We start from the raw sequence: 22,552 nt of genomic DNA on the forward strand, positions 1-22,552 counted from the left end.
ATACACATGATCTCGACCCTCGGAAGTTGCCTACGAAAAGGCTGAGGTATCCTCTGGCTGCCTACGAAAAGGCTATTCTGATCCTTCCCTTTTGACTACCTGCCTCTCTATGGCATGGGACAGTCTTAAGGCGAACGATAACTCGACGACCCTTCAACCTCCAAATGAAAGGCTTCCTGCCCTCTATGGCATGGATAGACCCTTTCACCCTGAAAGGCTAAAAGAACTCTTTTTTCAAATTATAAGGTAATTGCCCCTAATTGCCTTGCTCTGGCTAAAATGTCTTTTATCAACTTTTTCTTAAACAAACACTCTCAAGGCTACGCTCATTTACGAGCTAAAGTCCCTGAGTTTCTTCTTCTTCTATACATTTCTTTCCTCCTAAAGAGCAAAGCAATTAAGAGCCCATGGAAAACCATGGATGCAAAGGGTGCCTTGCACCTTCCCTTTGCATAAATTACCCCCCGAACTCAAAATCTTTTTAAAAGGTATTTTCCTGTTCTTTTAGCCTTTCCGGTATTTGGATAAAATAAAAGTCGGTGGCGACTCATGCTTAACCGCGACATTTCTTTAAAAGTCAGTTCACCGTATTACAAACCTCATACTAATTCAAAGGCGTACAACCTTGTGCCCAAACTATGTTGACTCTGATTCTCCCTAAGGAGATACGTAGGCACTTGGATAACCAAGGCGAGTCCCCTTCCCTAAAACCTCCATTCAGTTCAAATCGTCCTTTTCACTTCATTAGCTATTAAACCCTAATAAATTTAGCCATAAAACTGTTACCCTAGATTCAAATCCATAGGAAAGGGTTGAGGGTGCCTAACACCTTCCCTCGAACTGATTATAATAACTTACTCAGAAATCTCTTAACTGCGTAGGGTTTCCTATTCGCCCTTCAGAATAGGTGGTGACTCTAAAAGCTTAATTTTTAGGGCAGGTTGCTACATTACTGACTTTGCCTTTTGTAGCTTCTAACGTTCCTTTTGTCAGTCAGAGATTAGACGTTTCAGCCTTTCATCTTGTACTTTCTTTTGGACTCAAAATTTGTAGATAACAACGTTTGAATATCAGAGTCATTAGCTTTGGTGCAGAGCATATTCTGGCTTCTCACTTTGAAGAGCTTGAGCGTGATACCATTCAGAACTTCAGAGCTTGTTCTTCTGACTTCTATTCTTCTGATTCTGCATGACCATCTTCTGATGTCTTGCCAGAGCATGTTCTGATGAAGCCATCCAGAACTTTCTGAGTCAGTTGCTTCTGAGCGCTGATTTGTGCATACTCTATATATATTTCCTGAAGTGGAAAATGCAAATGATTAGAGTACCACATTGTCTTATACAAAATTCATACATAATGTTATCATCAAAACACAGAATATTGATCAGAACAATTCTTGTTCTAACAATCTCCCCCTTTTTGATGATGAAAAAAACATATATAATTGATATGAATTTGTATCCAGAAAATCAGATGAACAAAGACAATTACACAGATATAGCATAAGCATATAATCAGAGTGTGTGAATATGTCTCCCCCTGAGATTAACAATCTCCCCCTGAAATTAATACTAGAAGAATTTATAAATAAAAGACTTCCCTGAGTATTTTTCCAATTCAGTTGAGACTTTCACTTTGAATAGAACTTCAGAACATTTAGAGCTTCTCTTCAGAGCTTCCATTGGACAGCTGCAAAGCTTTGAATTTCTCTTTGTGATCACTTGTATCAGAGCACTTTATGTCTTCAGTCTTCTATGTTTCTGATCCATCAGAACTTTGAGACGTTATACATTGGAGCTTCTGGGTTTGATCACAACATTTCTTGCTTCTGGACTTGAAGCTTCAGAGCACTCAGCTTGCTTCAAATCTTTAAGAGCTTTAGAATTGCTTTTCCCCATGTATAATATCTCATTCCTGCATAAACTATCAAAGACAGAAAACTTGCAATATATTTGTTAGGAATGTTGAGACTTAAACCCAGCAACTGATATAATAAATCAATTCAATTATCACATTTCTCTCCCTTTTTGTCATGACATCAAAAAACATAAAAGATTCAGATGAAAAAGACACACAGAGTGAAGAAAGAAAAAGATAATATTTCATTGATTAGAATCAGAAGATAAACAATACAGAAGCAAATGCAATTCAAGCAGATGCCAAAACAAAGAAAACAAACTAAGACACAAGACATACTACGACTGGCTAAACTTAGAAGCTAAGACGGCTAGAAGGTTCTTAATCTCAGAAGTGTCCGCAACTTGCTTCTTGGTAGCTTCTTCTTGAGTCTTCATAAAGGATATGAACTCAGCATTTGTGTCATCTTGCTTATCCAGATGACTAGCCAGGGTTGCTTGATTCTGTTGGAGCGCCTTCATAGTGTTCACCAGAACATAAATAGAAGAACCAGCAGAAGCAGTATCAAAGCTGTTGTCCAGAACAGGATGATTTGCATCAGCTTCAACCATGAGAACATCTTCATGATTTTCCTCAACAGGAATATCTTCAGCAGGATGTTCTAGGCCTTGAAGAATTGAAGCCAGATTCTCAAGAGCAGAAGGAGTCTCAGGTTCTGGAGGATACTCCACTTCTGGGTAAATCATTTCAGGAGCCTTTTTAGAAGGGTTATCCCTGAACTAGTTGAACAGAGCCTGAAAATCTCCAGTTAAAACTTTGTATGGATGTGGCTTCCACACAACAATTGCCAGAGGATTTTCTTCTTCAAGTTCATCCACAAACTGCTTCTCTTCTAGAGGCTTCCAGTTGGTGATGGGGTGATAGTACTTGCCATCATCATACTGCAGAAGGAATCCAGAAGGACTAGAAGCAGCAGCCAAGCACTCTTTCTGAAGATCCAGAAAGTCAGCCTGAATCTCTCTTCTAAAAGCTCTCCAGAGCTTCCCAGCAGCTACATGATCCAGCTTGGAATCATGAGCAACCTTCAGAACATCTAAACATGTCCTGACCTTGTTAGATAAAAACTCAAAACTTGCATCAACAAAAGGTTTTGGAGGTTTAGTTCTGGGAGGTGAAATGGGAGTTTGAAGATTGAGAGAAGAGATTGGCGTATCTGGGTGAGAGAAGGCATAAGGTTGAGAAACTCTATCAAGAACAAACAAAGTTTCTGAAGAGGGTGGTTGAGAGGATTCAGCTTCATTGTCTGAGTCTAAGACTAAGACAACAGGGTCAGAATTTGGTTTGGGTTTACGGGTATATTTGTTCATGAGATTGGTGAATGAATCAGAATGAGAGGATTCAGAAGATGTGAATTTACAGAACACAAGAGTGTTTACAAGAGTGTAGTTGGAATGTGGAGGAGGTTGGGAATTGGATATATTGGCGTGAGGAGGAATGATGGTGTTTAAGGGTGTGGCTTCAAAGATTGGTTCAGAAACTGGGGGTTCAGAATCAAGAATAGGCGTTGTGCCTTTAGACTTGGGTGAAGGAGGAGGGGTGAGAACTTTGGTGGTTGGAGGTGGTTTAGCAGGGGCTTTTTCTGGGGCTTTTTCTGGTTGAATTTCTGGGGTAGCTTCTGTTGATACAAAATTTGAATTTAAAACAGGAGCAGAACCAGGTTCAGAAATTACAATACCTGAAGGTCGTTGCTTCTTCCTAGCAGGTCCTTCTCCAACAGTTTTCCTTTTCTTCTCCTTCTGTATCTCTACCTTCTTCTTTCCTTTCAAGTCTTCCTTCTTCTCTTTTCTTTCCACTTCCTTCTTTTCTAACTTCTTTTCTTCTTTCTTTTCCTCTTTTTTCTTTTTCTTATCTTTCTTCTTTTGCTTCTTCTTTTCTACTTCTCTTTCTTCCTTCTGTTCCTTCTTTTGTTCATCCTTCTTTTCTTCTGCTTTCTTATCTTCCTTCTTCTCTTCACTGATTGTTGGAAGATCTAACTTTCTTTTTATTCTTCTTTCTTTCTCTTCCACAACTTCTGGAACTTGATCAACAGTAGTGGCAGCTTTCTGCTTGCTTATCCAAATGGGATCACATTCAGAACCAGCTTCCTTATGCATAGCAATGTAGTTGACAATAACTTATGGTCGTTCATTTCTGAAGAACAACTCAAAGTCAGCCAGAACAAGACCTCTTCTGGACCTAACTTCAGTGTTCACTTTAGGAGTAGTACCAATAGACTGAATTATACCCATTTTCTTCAGAGTATGAGCATTCATGGTACTTCCTATAATGGTGTAAGGATCTTTGACAATGCCAGCATTCTCCAGATCTTCAACTATCTTGGTTTGAACCAGAAGATCTGTGATTATTCTCCCAAAAGGTGATCGATCACCATTTCTATTAAGTTATGTCTTTCATCCGGCACAAATTCATCATCTCGGTAACATATTCGGTTGTTTTATTGCTTTTTAAGTTAAGTTCATCACATTTATTCATTTATAGTATTGCATTGCATTTGGTTTAAAGTTTATGTCAAAAGATCCTCTTTATGCCTTTGTTTGGTAGTGTTAGTGTTATAGGTTGATGCGTGTGATCAGAGGAACTAATGACAGGATTTGAGGGACTCCGGAAGGCTGAAAGATGGGAATTGTTGAAGAAATAGGACATCAACACGGGAACCCGTGTACATCAACACGACTCATGTTGAAAGCTTCAGGAAAGAAGTGAACGAGCTGAAAGCAGTGGATCAACACGGGCACCCGTGTTAATCAACACGGCCCGTGTTGATAGGTCTGGGCAGAATTTCAGCCTTACGTCAGTCAGTGAATCAACACGGGCACCCGTGTTAATCAACACGGCCCGTGTAGATGGATGCGGACAGAAACTTCACTTTTTGATCTGTTTCAATATGTCCTGTCTTAAGGGTACTTTGGACTTTTTGCGGACACTGAGACTGATGCTAATATTATTTAAGCGAAGTTTGTGTAAGGAGAGGAGGACTTTTGACAGATTAGAGAAAAGAATACAAGAGAAGATTGGAGAGAGCAAGGGTTTAGGAGAGAAGAAGATCTTCATGAACGGAAGCAATTGAAGATTCAATCTCCTCCAATTTCTTGTAATGTCTTTATTCATTATTGTGTTTTCTTTGAATATTATGAGTATCTTAACCCCCCAATGCTAGGGGGTGTCCCTGATTAACATTTGTGATGATTTTGAATTCCAAATTTCAATAACATATTTCTCTTTCACGTTCAATTTAATGGTATAAGTTTTTTAACGCTTTCCTCGTCGGACCAACTGGATTGATTGATGACTGACAATTAGGATGGACCTCCATTGTTAGGGTTTTTATACCATTATACTATAGGAGATATCACCTAGGACTAGGGATACCCTATAGTAACCGGAACATTCTTGATAATAATAATGCTTGAATTCATCACTAATATCAAAGGACTTTGGGATTAGGATTGAATGTTCAAAGGTTTGCCCACTAAGGACTTAGGAGCAAACACCCTTAAGAACTGGTAATTGATAAGTTGAATTTTATTATGAAACAAGGGTTCAGAATTGTTACATGTTAATGCACACACCTACCCTGGCATGTTACTCATCTTTGGTCGAATACATCTTTTACTTTTATTAGCAATTAAATTTATAATTCCTAATCAAAAATCCCCAAGACTTTTTGTTTAATTGAATTAAAACATATCTCTATATTGGTACGCAGTCCTTGAGATCGATACTTAGGGATTTCCTATTATTACTACATTGGCAGATTAGTACACTTGCTAATTTACCGATCAAAAGGAATAATGTTTCTTTTGCTGTTTGGATACTTCAGTCTGTTTTCTTCTCTAGAATCATTCACAGCGTGCCACATGTGATTGAAGATGATGTAGGGAAGATCCACTTTTATTTGTTTACCAATACAATACATAATGTATTGTTAGTCATTGTTAACATAGTTTGAAGAAATTGTAGATTTTCTGTGGTAGATGCAACCCAGAAGAATCTTAGCCAATATCTTGTAAGGAGTTTTCAGATCCTTAACTTCCTTAGACTTCTTCCCATTCTGAAAGATTTCTGCATATACAACATCCCAATCAGTTCTTCCAGGAGTTGCTTCAGTAACACCTTCACCGTGAACTATAGAAAGAATGGCTTTAGGCATTACAGTTGCATGAACCCAGAATTCCTTCACTAAATCTGGGTAGACTGGTCCACACAAACCATAGAAGAAATCTCCCCATCCTTGAAAAACCATGTTCTTTGTAAGATGAATATCATGCTTTTCCAGATTTTCAAAATCCACCATCAACTCGCAGATAACTTCTAACTGTTCCAACGGAATCAAACAGGTTTTCTGGGGAACATGTTGTTGCTCTTGAACTTGTTCTTATTGATGCTGTTGCTGAGAAGATGAACCAACATTTTGCTTTGAAGTAGCCATTGAAGCACTTCTAATATTTCTTGGTTTCTTTTTAGGGTTTAAGAAGAGAGAAAACAAGTGACGGAAACACATAAAACTAGAGAATGATGAATGTGTGAAAAGAGGGAAAATGAATATGAGAGGTGTTTAAATAGGCACAGATTTGAAACAAAATGCAATTAAATTCTGAGAATGAACAGTTACAGAATGAGAAGAATCAAATAGCATTTAATGTTGAGTGACGTTAGGAGAAAACGTGAGATTTGAAATGATTTGAACAGTTACCTAGGGCGGCATCTCATCAACTGCACGCATGCTTGTCCCTTCAGAATGAACACGTGTTCATCATTTGGAATAGCTGGTGACAACTGTTTTGCTTTAAAAGAAATTATGAATCAACTTAGACATATGAAACGTTAGCAATAACAGAATCAGGATATCTAAATGATCAATATATCCAGAATATCTGATAAGAAAATAAATAAGCATTTCAAATCTAATCCATATATCAGATCTTCTCATCCATTCATTCTGGGCATAAATCCATACTGATATTCTTCAGAATGAACTTAAACCTATCTTCAGCAAGGGGTTTTATGAAGATATCAGCCCACTGATGTTCTATATCCACAAAGTTTAAAGAAAGAACACCCTTCTAAACATAGTCCCTAATGAAGTGATGTTTAATCTCAATATGTTTAGCTTTGGAATGTAAGATAGGATTCTTAGACAAACAAATAGCAGAAGTATTATCACAGAATATAGGAATGTTACTCTTATATATCTGATAATCTTCTAGCTGACTCTTCATCCAGAGCATCTGTGTACTACATCCAGCAGCAGCAACATATTCTGCTTCTGTTGTAGAGAGGGCAATTGTGGCTTGTTTCTTGTTGTACCAAGAGATTAGATGACTTCCCAGAAACTGTCAGCTTCCAGAAGTACTTTTCCTTTCAACTCTATCTCCAGCGTAATCAGCATCACAATATCCTACTAAGTTGTATTCTTCAGATCATCTGTAGACTAAACCAACATTAGTAGTACCTTTCAGATACCTCAGAATTCTCTTAACAGTAATTAAGTGAGATTCTCTAGGATTTGATTGGAATCTAGCACACAGGCATACACTGAATAACATATCAGGTCTAGAAGTAGTAAGATATAGAAGAGATCCAACCATACCTCTGTAGAGCTTCTGATCTACCTTCTTACTTACCTCATTCTTACCTAATACACACGTTGGATGCATAAGAGTCTTTGCTTCTTTGCTTTCTGAAAGATTAAACTTCTTCAGAAGTTCTTTCACATACTTGGTCTGATGAACATAAGTTCCTTCAGAAGTTTGATTGATCTGGATCCCAAGGAAATACTTGATTTCTCCCATCATGCTCATTTCAAACTCTGCCTGCATAGACTTAGCAAACTCCTTTCAAAGTGTAGCATTAGATGTTCCAAATATAATATCATCAACATATATTTGACAAATTAAAATATCCTTTTTAAAGGTTTTACATAAGAGAGTTGTATCCACTTGTCCTCTAGTGAAACTATTGTCCAGAAGGAAAGAACTTAATCTTTCATACCAAGCTCTAGGAGCTTGCTTCAGGCCATATAATGATTTCTTTAGTTTGAAAACATGTTCTGGAGACTTAGAGTCTTCAAAACCAGGAGGTTGGTGGACATATACTTCCTCATCTATATAACCATTTAAGAAGGCACTCTTAACATTCATCTGATACAGAGTGATGTTATGCTGAGTGGCAAATGAAATTAATAAGCGAATAGATTCTAACCTGGCCACTGGTGCAAAGGTTTCTGTATAGTCAATGCCTTCTTGCTGACTATAGTCTTGAGCAACCAGTTTGGCTTTGTTTCTTACAACTTCTCCTTTTTCACTTAGCTTGTTTCTGAATATCCACTTTGTTCCAATGATGTTAAATCCTTTTGGTCTTGGAACCAGATCCCAAATATCATTCCTTGTAAACTGAGTTAGTTTTTCTTGCATGGCAATTATCCAGTCAGTATCTTCCAGAGCTTGATCAACAGAAGTTGGCTCGATCAGAGATACTAGACCAAATTGACATTCTGCATTGTTCTTAAGGAATGCTTTTGTTTTGATAGGATCATCTTTCTTTCCAATGATAACATCTTCTAGATGAGCAGAGTTGAGTTTAGAAGATCTTCTGGGTGTTGGCTCTTCAGATATTCTGAGATTCTCTAAGGAGGCAGCAACTTGATTTTCTGAAACTTTGCTTCTGGGATCTTCATGATCTGAGTTAGAGATTTCTATATCTGCAAAATTCTCAAACTGCTTTGGCTTTTCAAGACCAAGCTTATCATCAAATCTGATATTGATTGATTCTTCAACTACAAGAGTTTCAGTATTGTATACTCTTTAGCCTTTTGAGCGTTCAGAATATCCAAGTAGAAAACACTTTTGAGCTTTAGAATCAAACTTATGCAGATGATCTTTAGTATTCAGAATATAGCATACACATCCAAATGGATGGAAATAAGAAATGTTGGGCTTTCTGTTCTTCCACAATTCATAAGGAGTCTTATTTAGAATAGGTCTTATGGAGATTCTATTCTGAATATAACATGCAGTGTTAATTGCTTCTGCCCAGAAATGCTTAGCCATATTAGTTTCATTGATCATGGTTCTGGCCATTTCTTGTAGAGTCTTATTCTTTCGTTCTATAACTCCATTTTGCTGTGGAGTTCTAGGACAAGAGAAATCATGGGCAATACCATTTTCTTTGAAATAAATTTAAAAGATTCTAATCTCAAATTCACCACCATGATCACTTCTGACCTTTATAATTTTGCATTCCTTCTTAGATTGAATCTGAGTGCAGAAGTCAAAGAACACAATATGTGACTTATCCTTGTGTTTCAAGAACTTTACCAATGTCCATCTGCTATAGTCGTCTACGGTGACTAATCCATATTTCTTCCCTCTGATTGATACTGTTTTGACTGGGCCAAAAAGATCAATATGCAGAAGTTCTAGCGGCCTAGAGGAAGAGACAACATTTTTAGACTTGAATGCAGGTTTTGAAAACTTCCCTTTCTGACATGCTTCGCAAAGAGCATCTGATTTATATTTCAGATTAGGGAGTCCTCTGACCAGATTATGTTTGTTAATCTGAGAAATCTTTCTCAAACTAGCATGACCTAATCTTTTGTGCCAGACCCACTGCTCTTCACTAACAGACATAAGGCAAGTAACCTTTTGATTCTTAAGATCAGAAAGATCAATCTTATAAATGTTGTTCTTTCTCTTGCCTGTAAATAGGATCGAGCCATCCTTCTGACTAATAGCTTTACAAGACTTTTGATTGAAGACTATGTCATAACCATTGTCACGTAATTGACTTATGGACAATAAGTTATGAGCTAATCCATCTACTAAAAGTACATTAGTTATAGAGGGAGAGTTACCAATGCATATGGTTCCAGAGCCAATGATCTTGCCCTTCTGGTTCCCTCCAAACTTTACTTCTCCAGCAGATTTAAGCTACAGGTCTTAGAACATAGACCTTCTTCCTGTCATGTGTCGTGAGCACCCAGAGTCCAGGTACCATGACATGTTTCTCCTTGTCTTTTGAGCCTTGAAGGAGATCTGCAACAGGGATAATCTTTTCCTTAGGTACCCACATTCTTTTGGGTCCTTTTGGGTTAGTTCTTCTCAAGTTTTGATTGAACTAAGGTTTAGCACAGGATTTATCATAAGATTTTCTGGTGTGTGCAACATATTTCTTGGTGTGTATTATGTGGAAACTCTTAGAGTTAGATGTGTGCTTTATATCATGAGAATGGCCAAACTTGAACTGATCATATAAAGGTTTGTATGTAATAACCATCTCATCAACAGGTTCAAGTTTATATGGGGTTTCACCCTCATAGCCTATGCCTATTCTCTTGTTTCCACTTACACCATATATCATAGAGGCTAGCTGACTTCTGCCAATACCTCTAGATAGAAACTTTGTGAAACTTAAGTCATATTCCTTAAGAATATTGTTCACACTTGGAATAGACTTTTCTGAACTTGAAGATGATTCAACATCTTTAGATTGTTTTAAAACTTTTTCTTTCAGTTCAGAATTTTCTACTTCAAGTTTCTTAGTTTCATATGCAAAGAGCTTTTTCAGCTTTTTGTATTTGATACTAAGTTTAGCCTTGATTTCCAGAAGTTCAGTTAAGCTGGAAACTAACTCATCTCTAGAAAGTTCAGAAAATACCTCTTCAGAATCTGAGTCTGATGTAGATTCTGACTCTTCATCAACAGTGGCCATAAGTGTTATGTTTGCCTGCTCATCTTCAGAGTCTGACTCTTGATCAGAAGAATCTGAGTCATCCCAAGTAGCCATTAAGCCTTTCTTCTTTTCAAATATTTTCTTGGGCTTTTCCCTCGGAAGCTTTGGACACTCATTCTTGTAATGTCTAGGTTCCTTGCATTCATAGCACGTCACCTTTTTCTTGTCAGATCTTCTGTGTCCAGAAGATTCTCCCTTCTCAGGTCTTTTGAAGTTCTAAAATTTCTTGAACTTTCTCTGCTTGCTTTTCCAGAGTTGATTTACTCTTCTAGATATCAGAGACAATTCTTCTTCTTCTTCTTCTTCTGATTCTGATTCTGACTATTCAGAATCTTCTTCTTCAGCCTGAAAAGCGTTAGTGCATTTTTATTACTAGATTTTAATGCAATGGACTTACCTTTCTTCTGAGGTTCATTTGCATCCAGCTCTATTTCATGACTCCTCAGGGCACTGATTAGCTCCTCAAGAGAAACTTCATTAAGATTTTTAGCAATCTTGAATGCAGTCACCATGGGTCCCCATCTTCTGGGTAAGCTTCTGATGATCTTCTTTACATGATCAACTTTGGTGTAGCCTTTATCTAGCACTTTCAATCCAGCAGTCAGAGTCTGGAATCTTGAAAACATTGCTTCAATGTTCTCATCTTCCTCCATCTTAAATGCTTCATAATTTTGGATTAGAGCCAAGGCCTTTGTCTCCTTTACTTGAGCATTCTTTGTTTGTTATCTTCTCATACTAGGCATGAGAGATAGCATTTAACAATATGGTTCTAGACTTGTGATGATTCTTGAAGTCTTTCTTTTGAGCATCAGTCATGGCTTGTCTAGAAATCTTGACACCTTGAGCATTTACAAGATGTGTGTAACCATCCAGCACTAGATCCCATAAGTCACCATCTTGACAAAGAAAGTAACTTTCGAGTCTATCTTTCCAGTACTCAAAGTTTTCACCATCAAAAACTGGTGGTCTATTATAGCCATTAAAACTATTGCTTCCATTACCATTGTTGTTTTGTTCAGGAGTAGGAGTAGATGAAGTTGTTTCCACCATTTTAACTTTATGTTTTTTCTCCCTGAATCTTTTGTCAAACACGGTTAAGTGTTTGCACCTAGAAATGGCGCTCTGATGCCAATTGAAGGATAGAAAATCACTTAGAAAGGGGGGGATTGAATAAGTGTATCTCAAAAACTTAGAAAATAAAAAGAATCAACACAATGATTTTTATCCTGGTTCGTTGTTAACCAAACTACTCCAGTCCACCACCTTAGAGTGATTTACCTCAACTGAGGATTTAATCCACTAATCCAACTAATTACAATGGTTTTCCACTTAGATAACCTCTAAGTCTTCTAGAGTCTACAGATCACAACTTGATCACTCTAGGAATCCTTTTACAATCAATGTAAAAATAACGTTTACAAGAGTATAGATTTGCTTCTAATAAAGTTGTAATCACAACTGTGATATTTCTCTTAAGTTCTAAACTTAACACTCACTAAATATTACAAGAGTTTGTGAGGTTGAAGATGAAGTTCGTAAGCTTTTGAATTTGACAACAATTATGTATATTTGCGCAAGTGTTGTATTCAGCTTCTGATGAGAACTTCTATTTATAGGCGTTGAGAGGAAATGACCGTAGGAGCATTTAATGCTTTGCGTGAATAGTACAATGCTGCATTTAATGTTTCACACTTTTGTCAACTACCTCGAGCCTTGCTTTTGCTGCTTTTACTGACTTTGCCTTTTGTAGCTTCTAACGTTCCTTTTTTTAGTCAAAGATTAGACGTTTCGGTCTTTCATCTTGTACTTTCTTCTAGACTCAGATTTTGTAGATAATAACGTTTGAATACCAGAGTCATCAGCTTTGGTGCAGAGCATCTTCTGTCTTCTGACTTTGAAGAGCTTGAGCGTGATACCATTCAGAACTTCAGAGCTTGTTCTTCTGACTTCTATTCTTCTGATGCTTTCTAGTTCTGATTCTGCATGACCATTTTCTGATGTCTTGCCAGAGCATGTTCTGATGAAGCCATCCAGAGCTTTCTGAGTCAGTTGCTTCTGAGCGCTGATTTGTGCATACACTTTATATATTTCCTGAAATGGAAAATGCAAAGGATTAGAGTACCAAATTGTCTTATACAAAATTCATACATAATGTTATCATCAAAACACAGAATATTAATCAGAACAATTCTTGTTCTAACACACTGATCAATACTCAGCTTGAATTGAACGTTTGTCGGAGTCACAACTGGCTTCGAATTCGACATACCAAACTTTTCGAGAATCATTCGTAGATATGCTTCTTGAGATAAGCATACCTTCGACTTCTTTCTATCTCTTCGAATGTCAATTCCAAGAATCCTGGAAGCAGCTCCCAGATCCTTCATATCGAACTCCTTATTGAGTTCAGCCTTCACCCTCATCACATCTTCAACATTGTTGCTTACTATGAGAATATCATCCACATAAAGCAACAAAATAACAAATGAATTACCAGGTCGAAATATGAAGTAAACGCAGTGATCGAACTGACTTCTAACGAAACTTATGTGTGCCATGAACTTGTCGAATCTCCTATTCAACTATCGAGGAGATTTTTTCAGCCCATATAAAGATCTATTTAGCTTGCACACATAATCTTCCTACCCTTTTTCGACATACCCTTCAGGTTGCCTCATCAGGATCGTTTCATCTAGATCACCATACAAGAACGCAGTCTTCACATCCATTTGTTCCAGTTCAAGATCGAATTGTGCCACCATGGCAAGCAACATTCGAATGGACCTATGCTTCACAACAGGAGAAAACACATCATTGAAGTCGATACCTTCTTTCTGAGTGAAACCCCTTGCGACTAACCTTGCTTTGTATCTTTTCGACATCACTCCTTCGATTCCTTCCTTAACTTTGAAAATCCATTTACAATTGACTAACCTTGCCCCAGCAGGTTTCTTGATTAGTTCTCAAGTGTGATTATCATGAAGAGATTTCATCTCATCATTTATGGACTTCAACCATTCAGTCTTATTTCGACTCCTCATAACTTCCTTATAATCTCTAGGTTCATCATCAAAAACCTCACTGGAAGAGATTAATGCATAAGCTATAAGATCTGCATACCCAAGTCTCTGATGTGGCTTGATGACTCTTCTCGACGTATCTCTCGACAATAGGTAGTCATCGACTGTTTCCTCAACTTCCCCAGCATCTTCTGCCTCTTCTTCGACTTCATCAAGGATATGCAATTCAGCATCAACTTGCTCCACCTCAACAGGAATCTCTACCTGTTCCAGCTCTTCTGCACATCGACCATCATCATCATCAGTTTTCTTGAAAGCCATCTCAGCTTCATTGAAAACTACATCTCGAATGGTGATACACCTCCTGTGACCTGACTCTAGGCACCATAGCCTATAAGCTTTGACTCCTTCAGGGTATCCTATGAACATGAATTTCAGAGCTCTAGGTTCGACCTTGTCTTGTCTAATGTGAGCATAGGCTACGCAGCCAAATACTCTCAGTTTGTCGAGATATGGTGGATGTCCTAACCAAACTTCTTCAAGTGTCTTCATATCTAACACTGTCGAAGGACATCTATTTATCATATATGTTGTTGTCGAACCGGCCTCAACCCAAAATACCATCTTTAATCCAGCACTAGTCAACATGCATCTGACTCTCTCCAATATAGTTCGATTAAACCTTTCAGCAAAACCATTTTGATGTGGAGTACTTGCAGTAGTTTTGTGCCTTGCAATACCATAGGCAGCACAAAAACTTTCGAACGCCTCATTGCAAAATTCAAGGCCATTATCGGTTCCCAATCTCTTGACCTTCCTACCAGTCTGATTTTCGACTAGAGTCTTCCAACTTTTGAAATTATCAAAAGTTCCATCCTTAGTCTTCTGGATGAATACCCATAACTTCCTGGAATAATCATCAATTATGGATAGAAAATACCTTGCTCCTGAATGTGATGGACACCTTGAAGGCTCCCAAAGATCAGCATGGATGTAATCAAGGGATCCATGTGTTCTTTGTTTGCCTTTGTTGAACTTCACTCTACAAGATTTTCCAAGTACATAGAGTTCACAAAACTTCAGTTTTTCGACTTTGTCTCCACCAAGAAGATTTTGTTTCCCTTATTCGACCAGACCCCTTTCACTGACATGGCCCAATCTCATGTGCCAGATTTCTGTCTTCGACAAAGGTTTCGTGGATGCAACATTTATCGAACCACTTACAACTTCAGCCTCAAGGGTATACAAGCCTTGTTTCTTCGCGCCTCTCAAGACTTCCTTCGACCCCTTCATGACTCTTAGGATACTTTTCTCTCCTTGGAAAACATATCCTTTCTTGTCGAATTCACCAAGAGAAAGCAAATTTCTCTTCAAGTCAGAAACATACCTGACTTCAGTCAACAACCTTATTGACTCATCATGGAGCTTGAATCTCACAGATCCAACACCTGCAATCTTGCAAGCTTTGTTGTTTCATAGCAGTACTGATCCACCATCTTGATCACACAATTCTTCGAACAAGTCTTTATTTGGAGTCATGTGCCAAGTGCAACCTGAATCTATAATCCACTCCTTCCTAGAGTCACTGCTCGAAACCACAAGGACATCAGATGATTCGAAATCATCTTGAACAATGGCTGCATTGCCATTATCCTTACCTTCATGATGTTTCAGGCGTTCAGGGCACACCTTTCTTGTGTGACCCTCCTTCTTACAATGATAGCATCGAATACCAGATGCTTCGCCACTATAAGACTTTTGCTGACTTTTGCCTTTCTTCTTGTCGAACTTACCATCCTTTCGCAAGAATTTTCCCTTAACGGCCAAACCTTCACCAACAGTCGAAGGTTTATGCTCCTTTCGTTCGTTCAAGTCCTTAGAATACAGGGTTGGTTGAACTTCTTCAATGGTCAGGGACTCCCTTCCATACAGGAGAGTTTCTTTGAAGTGAGCATGTGATCGAGGCAAAGCTCACAATAGTAACAGCGCTTGATCTTCATCATCAATCTTCACATCAATATTTTCAAGATCAAGAATCAGCTTGTTGAACATATCCAATTGCTCAGCTAACACTTTGTCTTCAATCATCTTCAATGAATACAAAGCTTGCTTCAGGTAGAGTCAATTTACCAGTGATTGGTCATGTACAAACTTTCAAGTTTCACCTATAACCCTGATGTCGTCGTCTCCTTTGATACCTGTCTGAGAACCTTATCACCAAGGCTCAACAAAATTGCGATGTGTGCTTTCTTGATCATAGTCATCTTCTCCGCTGCCATTAATTTATCATTCATGGCTGCCTCTCCCTTCAACGCTTCCAAGAAACCGTGCTGAACTAGTAAGGCTTTCATCTTCAAGCGCCACAAACCGAAATCATTCACTCCGGTGAACTTTTCAATCTCATACTTTGTTGAAGGCATCTTCTCCATGCTCACCGCACTAATTTGTTGCGAATTCAATGCCAAGAACAAAGTATAAAAAAGGATGAATAAAGAACAAGGAAGAAGAAGAACACAAGAATTGGTTATAACTGTTATCCTTTTACTTTCTCTTAGAAAACAAGATTACAAGTTTACAAGAATAACAAATAACCTCTCTCTCCCTAAATTAGGATTTGCAGTATGCAATGATGAGAGACTAGTATGCTATTTATAATAAAACCTAACATACTAACTAATGGGCTTTTTCCACAAGGCTCGTTACACAAGCTAACTTAATAAACAAGCTAACTTTAAAAATTAGGGTTTAATCACTAAAACCTAATTTAACATGCTAACAACCCTAGCATCTTCGACACCAGCATGTGAACAACCTTCGACTTCATGCTTAATCCTGTCGAACCAAGAAGCTACCCTTTGACCATACTAGAGTTTGATCCAATATCTCATAAATGAAGCCATCGGTACATCTCATCTTAGGATTGCAGAGAATTGGGATTTGATTTGGAACATTAAGACCCCTCCAAAGGTTAAAAACTTTTTGTGGCCCATGTGCAGTGTAATACGGTGAACTGACTTTTATAATCGAAAATGTTGCGGATAGCAAGAGTCGCCACCGACTTTTATTTTATCCAAATGGAAAGGCAAAAAGAACAGGAAAGACCTTTGAAAGATTTTGAGTTCGGGGGGTAAGTTATACAAAGGGAAGGTGTAAGGCACCCTTTGCATCCATGGTTATCCATGGGCTCTTAATTACTTAGCTCACTTGTTTGTTTGAAAAGTTTGAAGTGTCGTGTGTGAATAGTAAAAAGATTTCGTTAAGGACTTTAGCTTGTAAATAAGCGTAGCCTTGTTTTGAAATTGTTTTGGAAAGAGAGGTGTGAAAAGCATTTGATTTTTTGAATTGATTGTGAGCAAGCAATTAAGAACTACCTACCCTAAGTTTGTCTTTCGTGTTCTTTAAGTCTTTCGTTTGAAAGGATCTATCCATACCATGATAGGGCAGGAAGTCTTTCAATTGGATGTGCGGGTCATCGAGAATAATCGTTCACCACAAGACTGTCCCTACCATAAAGAGGGCAGGTAGTCTAAGGGAAGGATATAATAGTCTTTTAGGCAACATGTAAAGACTCCTTAGCATTCGAAGGGACGATCATCATTTATCGAGGCAACATCAAGGGACGAGATCATATTTATCGTAGGCAACTCGAAGGGACTATGATCTTTATATCGAGGGACTATGATGATTTTATCGAAGGCAACAGGCTAAGGAGTCCCTACACTCGAAGGGACTTAACTATTTGATTGAAATCGAAAGCAACAGGCAACAGTAAGAGGAGTTACCCTAAAGGTGTGTGTGTGGCACAATCATGTGGTTAATTCATATATTTTTATCTTGTAATTAGTGATCTATGTCCAATTCATGGTTGCACTCCCTATTTTACTAACCACAGCAATTAATATTAAAGGCAGGAAAATAAGGAGTCCTACGCTATTACAATAAACACCTGCGGGGATGGGGAAAGGCAGAAAATAAAATAAAAAAAACAATAATTAATAAAAATCCTTGAATGCCTTGATCTCGAACCCTGAAAATTAAAAAATAAAATAAGGGTGAGTGTATTGACTATTCGGAGCAAACCCTATTTTGGGCAAAAGGCAAAAGGTAAAATAAAAATAATATTTATATAAAATAAAATAAGGGTTTGTAAACTTAGCTCTGAGGGAGCGTAGTCGGAGGACCTTGGCTAACCCTGAAAAATGCAGAAGAGAAAGGGGAAGAATTGGACGCGAAAATAAAAAGGCGAAAATAAAGCAAGCTATTTAAAGCAGAAATAAAAGCAAAAAATTAAAATTAAAATTTAAGCCAAAAAAGAGTTAAAGACTTAGCTTTTTAGTGAGTGAGGCGCGTTGTCGGAGAAACCATGTTGATAACCCTGAAAGAAAAGCACAAAGAATATAAAATGTTTTTAGTGCATGAATGCTCTACAAACCTTAATGGACTTAAGGTCTATAAGCCCTGAAAAAGAAAACTTATTGTGACCTACAGGATTTATAAGGCTAAGATATAGCAAGGTTTATAAATGGATCGAGGTTAACGAACCTAAAAAAAATTTATTTTTATACAAAAATATATTCTCGATTAAATTATCTAAAAAAATATATTAACTTAATTAAATAATTAATCATGTAGTAAAAACTTAACTTTCAATTAAATATAAAAAAAAAAAATTCTATTATTAGGAAAAAGGATTTTAAAAGAAAAGGAAAAGAATAACTAAATATAGCAAAGCATTTGAAACTAAATTAATTAAAAAAAATAAAAGGGAAGGAGACTTAGCTGGTGATTCAGTGTGATTGTACTCTGAAGGAACATGGTGCGCCTCAAATCCACATGCGTTGGATCCTGCACGTTGATGATCCGATGGTGATGAGATGAAGATGCGTGGTGGTCTTACGTGAAGGCACAACACTGAATCAGCCCAGTTTGTAAGTGTTAAAAATTGCTGTCTACAGCCAGGTTCGAACCTGGGTCTTCTTGTTTGCCCACATGATACTCTTGCCAATTGTGCTGTGCTTGTTAGTCATCCATTGAGCAGAAACAAAATAATTAATATTAATACGTAATAATAAAAACGAAATCAAAGCAAGTCAAAGTGGGGCCCATGTTATCCGTTGCAGACGAATCAAGTGAGGGGAGAGAGGATGACGCGGTTGACCAGCCACTGGAAACAGTACACGCGTGGAGGGAGAAATTGATTTTTTTGACCAGCGAATGACAAAAGGACGTGTGGGGCCTGCGCTGCAACGTCCTGTTCATCTTCTTCTTCATTGGATACCTGCGGATTTTTTCACGATATTTGCTGCGGATTCACTTGGGGAAAATCCTTCGAATCTCACAACCTGCAAAATAAACATTATTAGAAGCAAAGAAAAACCCAGATCCACGTAAAATAGCTCCCTGAATCCAAATGTGCGATTATTTTCGTCATTTGATCGCTGTAGATACGGATCCGAAAGCCCCTCATGTTTGAGCCCTAACCATGGTGTTGCTTCGTTCCGGTGTTCAACCTCCAAACTAATGATTCTAAACGTTTTCAAACATGATTATGAGCACACACATATGCATATAATTCATTTAAACTGCATGTAATAAGAATTTAGAATTCGAAAATATAAGCAAACCGATGATGATGGCTATGAGAGTTCTGGATCGTGAACGGCTTCAAGGATGATCGGGATAAGCTCCTTGGACCTTCAGGAAGAACATGGAACGATTGAAAGTGGCTAAAAACTACTGAGAACGATTTTTTGACGTGCCCTATTTTCTTGAGTTTTTGAAAGTTTGGAACCCTTGTGCTCTTGGCCTTTTCGTCCCCCTCTCATTTGATCAGGTTGAGTATATATTATGGAGCCAATTAGGTCAAACTTTGGGCTTGGATTGTTGCTTCTTAGGTTACTTGAAAATTTGAAGAAAATATAATATAATTCTTTCTATTTTGGGATATTGTCCTCATGAGCAAACCTAGCACGTTTTTGATTGATCATGCTGAATATATTTGGGATTCAATTCACCCAAAATCAAATCAAATCTTTTATTATTTTACTATTTTATTCAATTAAATCATGAATTAAACGAATTAAATCCATAAAATAATCAATAAAAATACTAAACAATTGAAAGATACTTTTCTTGGATGTGGATGGGCTTAGGATAAAGATTAGATAAAAAGAAAGCAAGCCCATTTAGAAGAAAATTGAGTTTGGGCATTATTTCTCTTTGTGCACTTCTCAAAATTTGCTCAACTTTTACATCTAGCCACCTTGAGCCATTGATCCAATGATTTTCTCTTGACTGACCTAAACCCTAGTTCAGAGCTTCTGTATAGGAGAGTGCGTTTTGGAACTTTGTGTTTTGATTTGATTTTGTGTGTGGAAAATAACATGGGCAAATTTTGGGGTATGACATGCAGGAACTGTGTGCCAACTAGAATGCGCTTAATAGATAAAGGTGTTGATTGTGCGCCTAATTGTGGTATATGTGGGGATCTGAATGAGAATAATAATCACTTATTCTTCCAGTGCCCGAAGAGTGTAGAGTGCTGGAAAAAAGTGGGTCTTTGGCCGGTGTTGCAACAATTACTGAATCATCAAAATTCTTGTGCTACTGTTGTATTCTCCTTTTTGCAAGTCGCTAATAAAGAGTAATTAGCCGTATTCTCTACTACCCTGTGGAGTTTATGGAAATGCAGAAATAATCATGTTTGGAATCAAATTGAAGACTCTTAAGATACTATCTGCAATCATGCTATAAGCTTGCTTCAAGGATGGAGAAGTGCACAACAAATCAGGAATAACAATATCTCTCAATCTCAAAGTCCTATGGATTCTAAGTGGAGCAAGCCTTCGACTGGTCGTCTCAAATGCAACATTGACGCATCTTTCTCTAATAACAAGGTTGGTTTAGGTGCTTGTATAAGAGATGATAAAGGTTCCTTTATTGCAGCCAGAACCGAGTGGTTTTCTCCCATCACAGAAGTCGCTGTTGGGGAAGCTTTAGGGCTCTTAGCATCGATTAATTGGGTGCACGAGCTTGGTTATGATAATGAGGATTTTGAGATGGATGCCAAAAGCGTAGTGGATAGTGTTAATAGTCAACAATCTAACTATACAGATTGTGGTGCTATTATTCGGGAGTGTAAACGCTTATTAGGTGGTTGTTTTAGGAACTCTCATGTTAAATTCACTAGAAGACAAACTAATGAAGTTGCTCACGCTTTAGCTCGGGCGGCTCCACATTTTTCTAGTTTCCATAATTTTACTAATGTACCGACATGTATCCAGACCCTCATTACTATTGAAATGAACTAAAATTTTACGAATTAGATATAACAACTAAAAATGGATTGAAAAATATTTGTTTAATCAGTAAAAAATGATTATTTGAACATATGAAATATATATATTTTTAATATATTAATTTTAGAATTTTGCGTTCTACCATTTAAATAAAAAGTGAGTTGTGCATTTTAATTTTAAAGTTAGGCTTAATTGCAATTTTGGTCCCCCTATTTTGTCTTTTTCTCGATTTTAGTCCCCTCATTTTTAAAACCACGATTTTGGTCCCCTTTTGAATTTTCTATTGAAAAAGATACAGAAATAGGGACTAATTTTGCAGAAAAAGACAAAATAGGGGGACGAAAATTGTACAAAAAACTTAAAAAGGGACTAAAATAGTGATTTTTAAAATAGAGGGATCAAAATCAAGAAAAAGACAAAATAGGGGTACTAAAGTTGCAATTAAGCCTTAAAGTTATTGTTAGAAAAAATATTATTTTGTAAAAAAACCAAATGCATTGTATGAATTTAGATATAATTATTAGTATAAAATCCATGATAAAGATGATTATTTTGTCTGTTTAGACGTCAACGTTTAAATTTCGATACTAAATTAATCTATAGTAGATATAAACGGTTACAAAAGTTTGTATAAAGTTAATATTAGTCACAAAAAACATATTAATAATTATAATTTTTATCGAACATATTAGTAATTATAATTGTTATCGTCGACCATATGTCAAATACGAAATAGAATCAATTAGAGTCGTCTCAAAATTTTGAGAGGCCCTGTGTAAGAAATTGAATTAAGTTTCAATTGAGTCATGAAATTTTTTAAGAGATCCTATTTAACCGTAAATTAATTGTGGAATATATGTTTGGAGGCCCTTTATACCATAGTTTAATCATGAAAACATGTGAGACCCTGTGCTGTATGCCGCCTTGTACACCCTCAAAGATGACCCTGAAATCAATGAGTGCGATTATATATAAGTCGTCACGTGTGGGTATGATTACGATGATAATTCACTTTATCACTTTTTTACTTACTTATTGATTTGGGAATTTGATTGTTAAACTAACAGAATCACTTCTCGCAACCACGTCAGAAATCTGCACCGTCGCATCAAGAATCTTCATCATAATAAATTCATCAACAATTCTAGTTTACGAACGGTGTAGGACATGTGACTTCACACGAGAGAGAGAGAGAGAGAGAGAGAGAGAGAGAGAATTGTGTGGTTCCAAAAAATATGATTTTAAAAACATTTACGCTTTAAAATCATAGTTTAAAAACATTTTGAAAATAGTTTTAAATATTAAGCAGCGGAAAATAGAATGCGAAATATAAATTGCGGAAAATAAAGAATTAAGAGAAACAAAGAACGCCGAGAATTATAGAGGTTCAATCAAACAAGAAAAAAGTTCTACTCCTCTCCCCAAAAACTGATCTTGAAAGTATCCAATAAACTTAAGATATTTTAGTAGGTTGTACTGATGAACCCTCCTTATACAAAGAAAACTAAAGTTTAAGGTTGACTTCCAACCAGACAATAGACAATAGAGTGAAGCGGTGGGTCTTCTTTCCAAACGGCGGATTGAAGC

The 22,552-nt window shown here is 37.1% G+C and overlaps 1 protein-coding gene across 1 annotated transcript; it reads left to right on the forward strand.

The window, feature by feature from the left end:
• The first annotated feature begins 20,050 nt into the window (after window positions 1-20,050).
• LOC131649602 (uncharacterized) lies at window positions 20,051-20,977 on the forward strand. The gene is made up of 2 exons (XM_058919356.1): window positions 20,051-20,310; window positions 20,422-20,977. Exons 1-2 carry the CDS (start codon window positions 20,051-20,053, stop codon window positions 20,975-20,977), a joined length of 816 nt encoding a protein of 271 aa, XP_058775339.1.
• The last annotated feature ends 1,575 nt before the right edge of the window (window positions 20,978-22,552 follow it).

This window comes from Vicia villosa, linkage group LG2, assembly GCF_029867415.1.
Source record: "Vicia villosa cultivar HV-30 ecotype Madison, WI linkage group LG2, Vvil1.0, whole genome shotgun sequence".
Lineage (NCBI taxonomy): Eukaryota > Viridiplantae > Streptophyta > Magnoliopsida > Fabales > Fabaceae > Vicia > Vicia villosa.

Coding starts and splice junctions, on each gene's coding strand:
- LOC131649602 (XM_058919356.1), top strand. CDS start 20,051: ATGGGCAAATTTTGGGGTATGACATGCAGGAACTGTGTGCCAACTAGA. Junction 20,311..20,421: donor TTGCAAGTCGCTAATAAAGA/GTAATTAGCCGT, acceptor TCATGCTATAAG/CTTGCTTCAAGGATGGAGAA.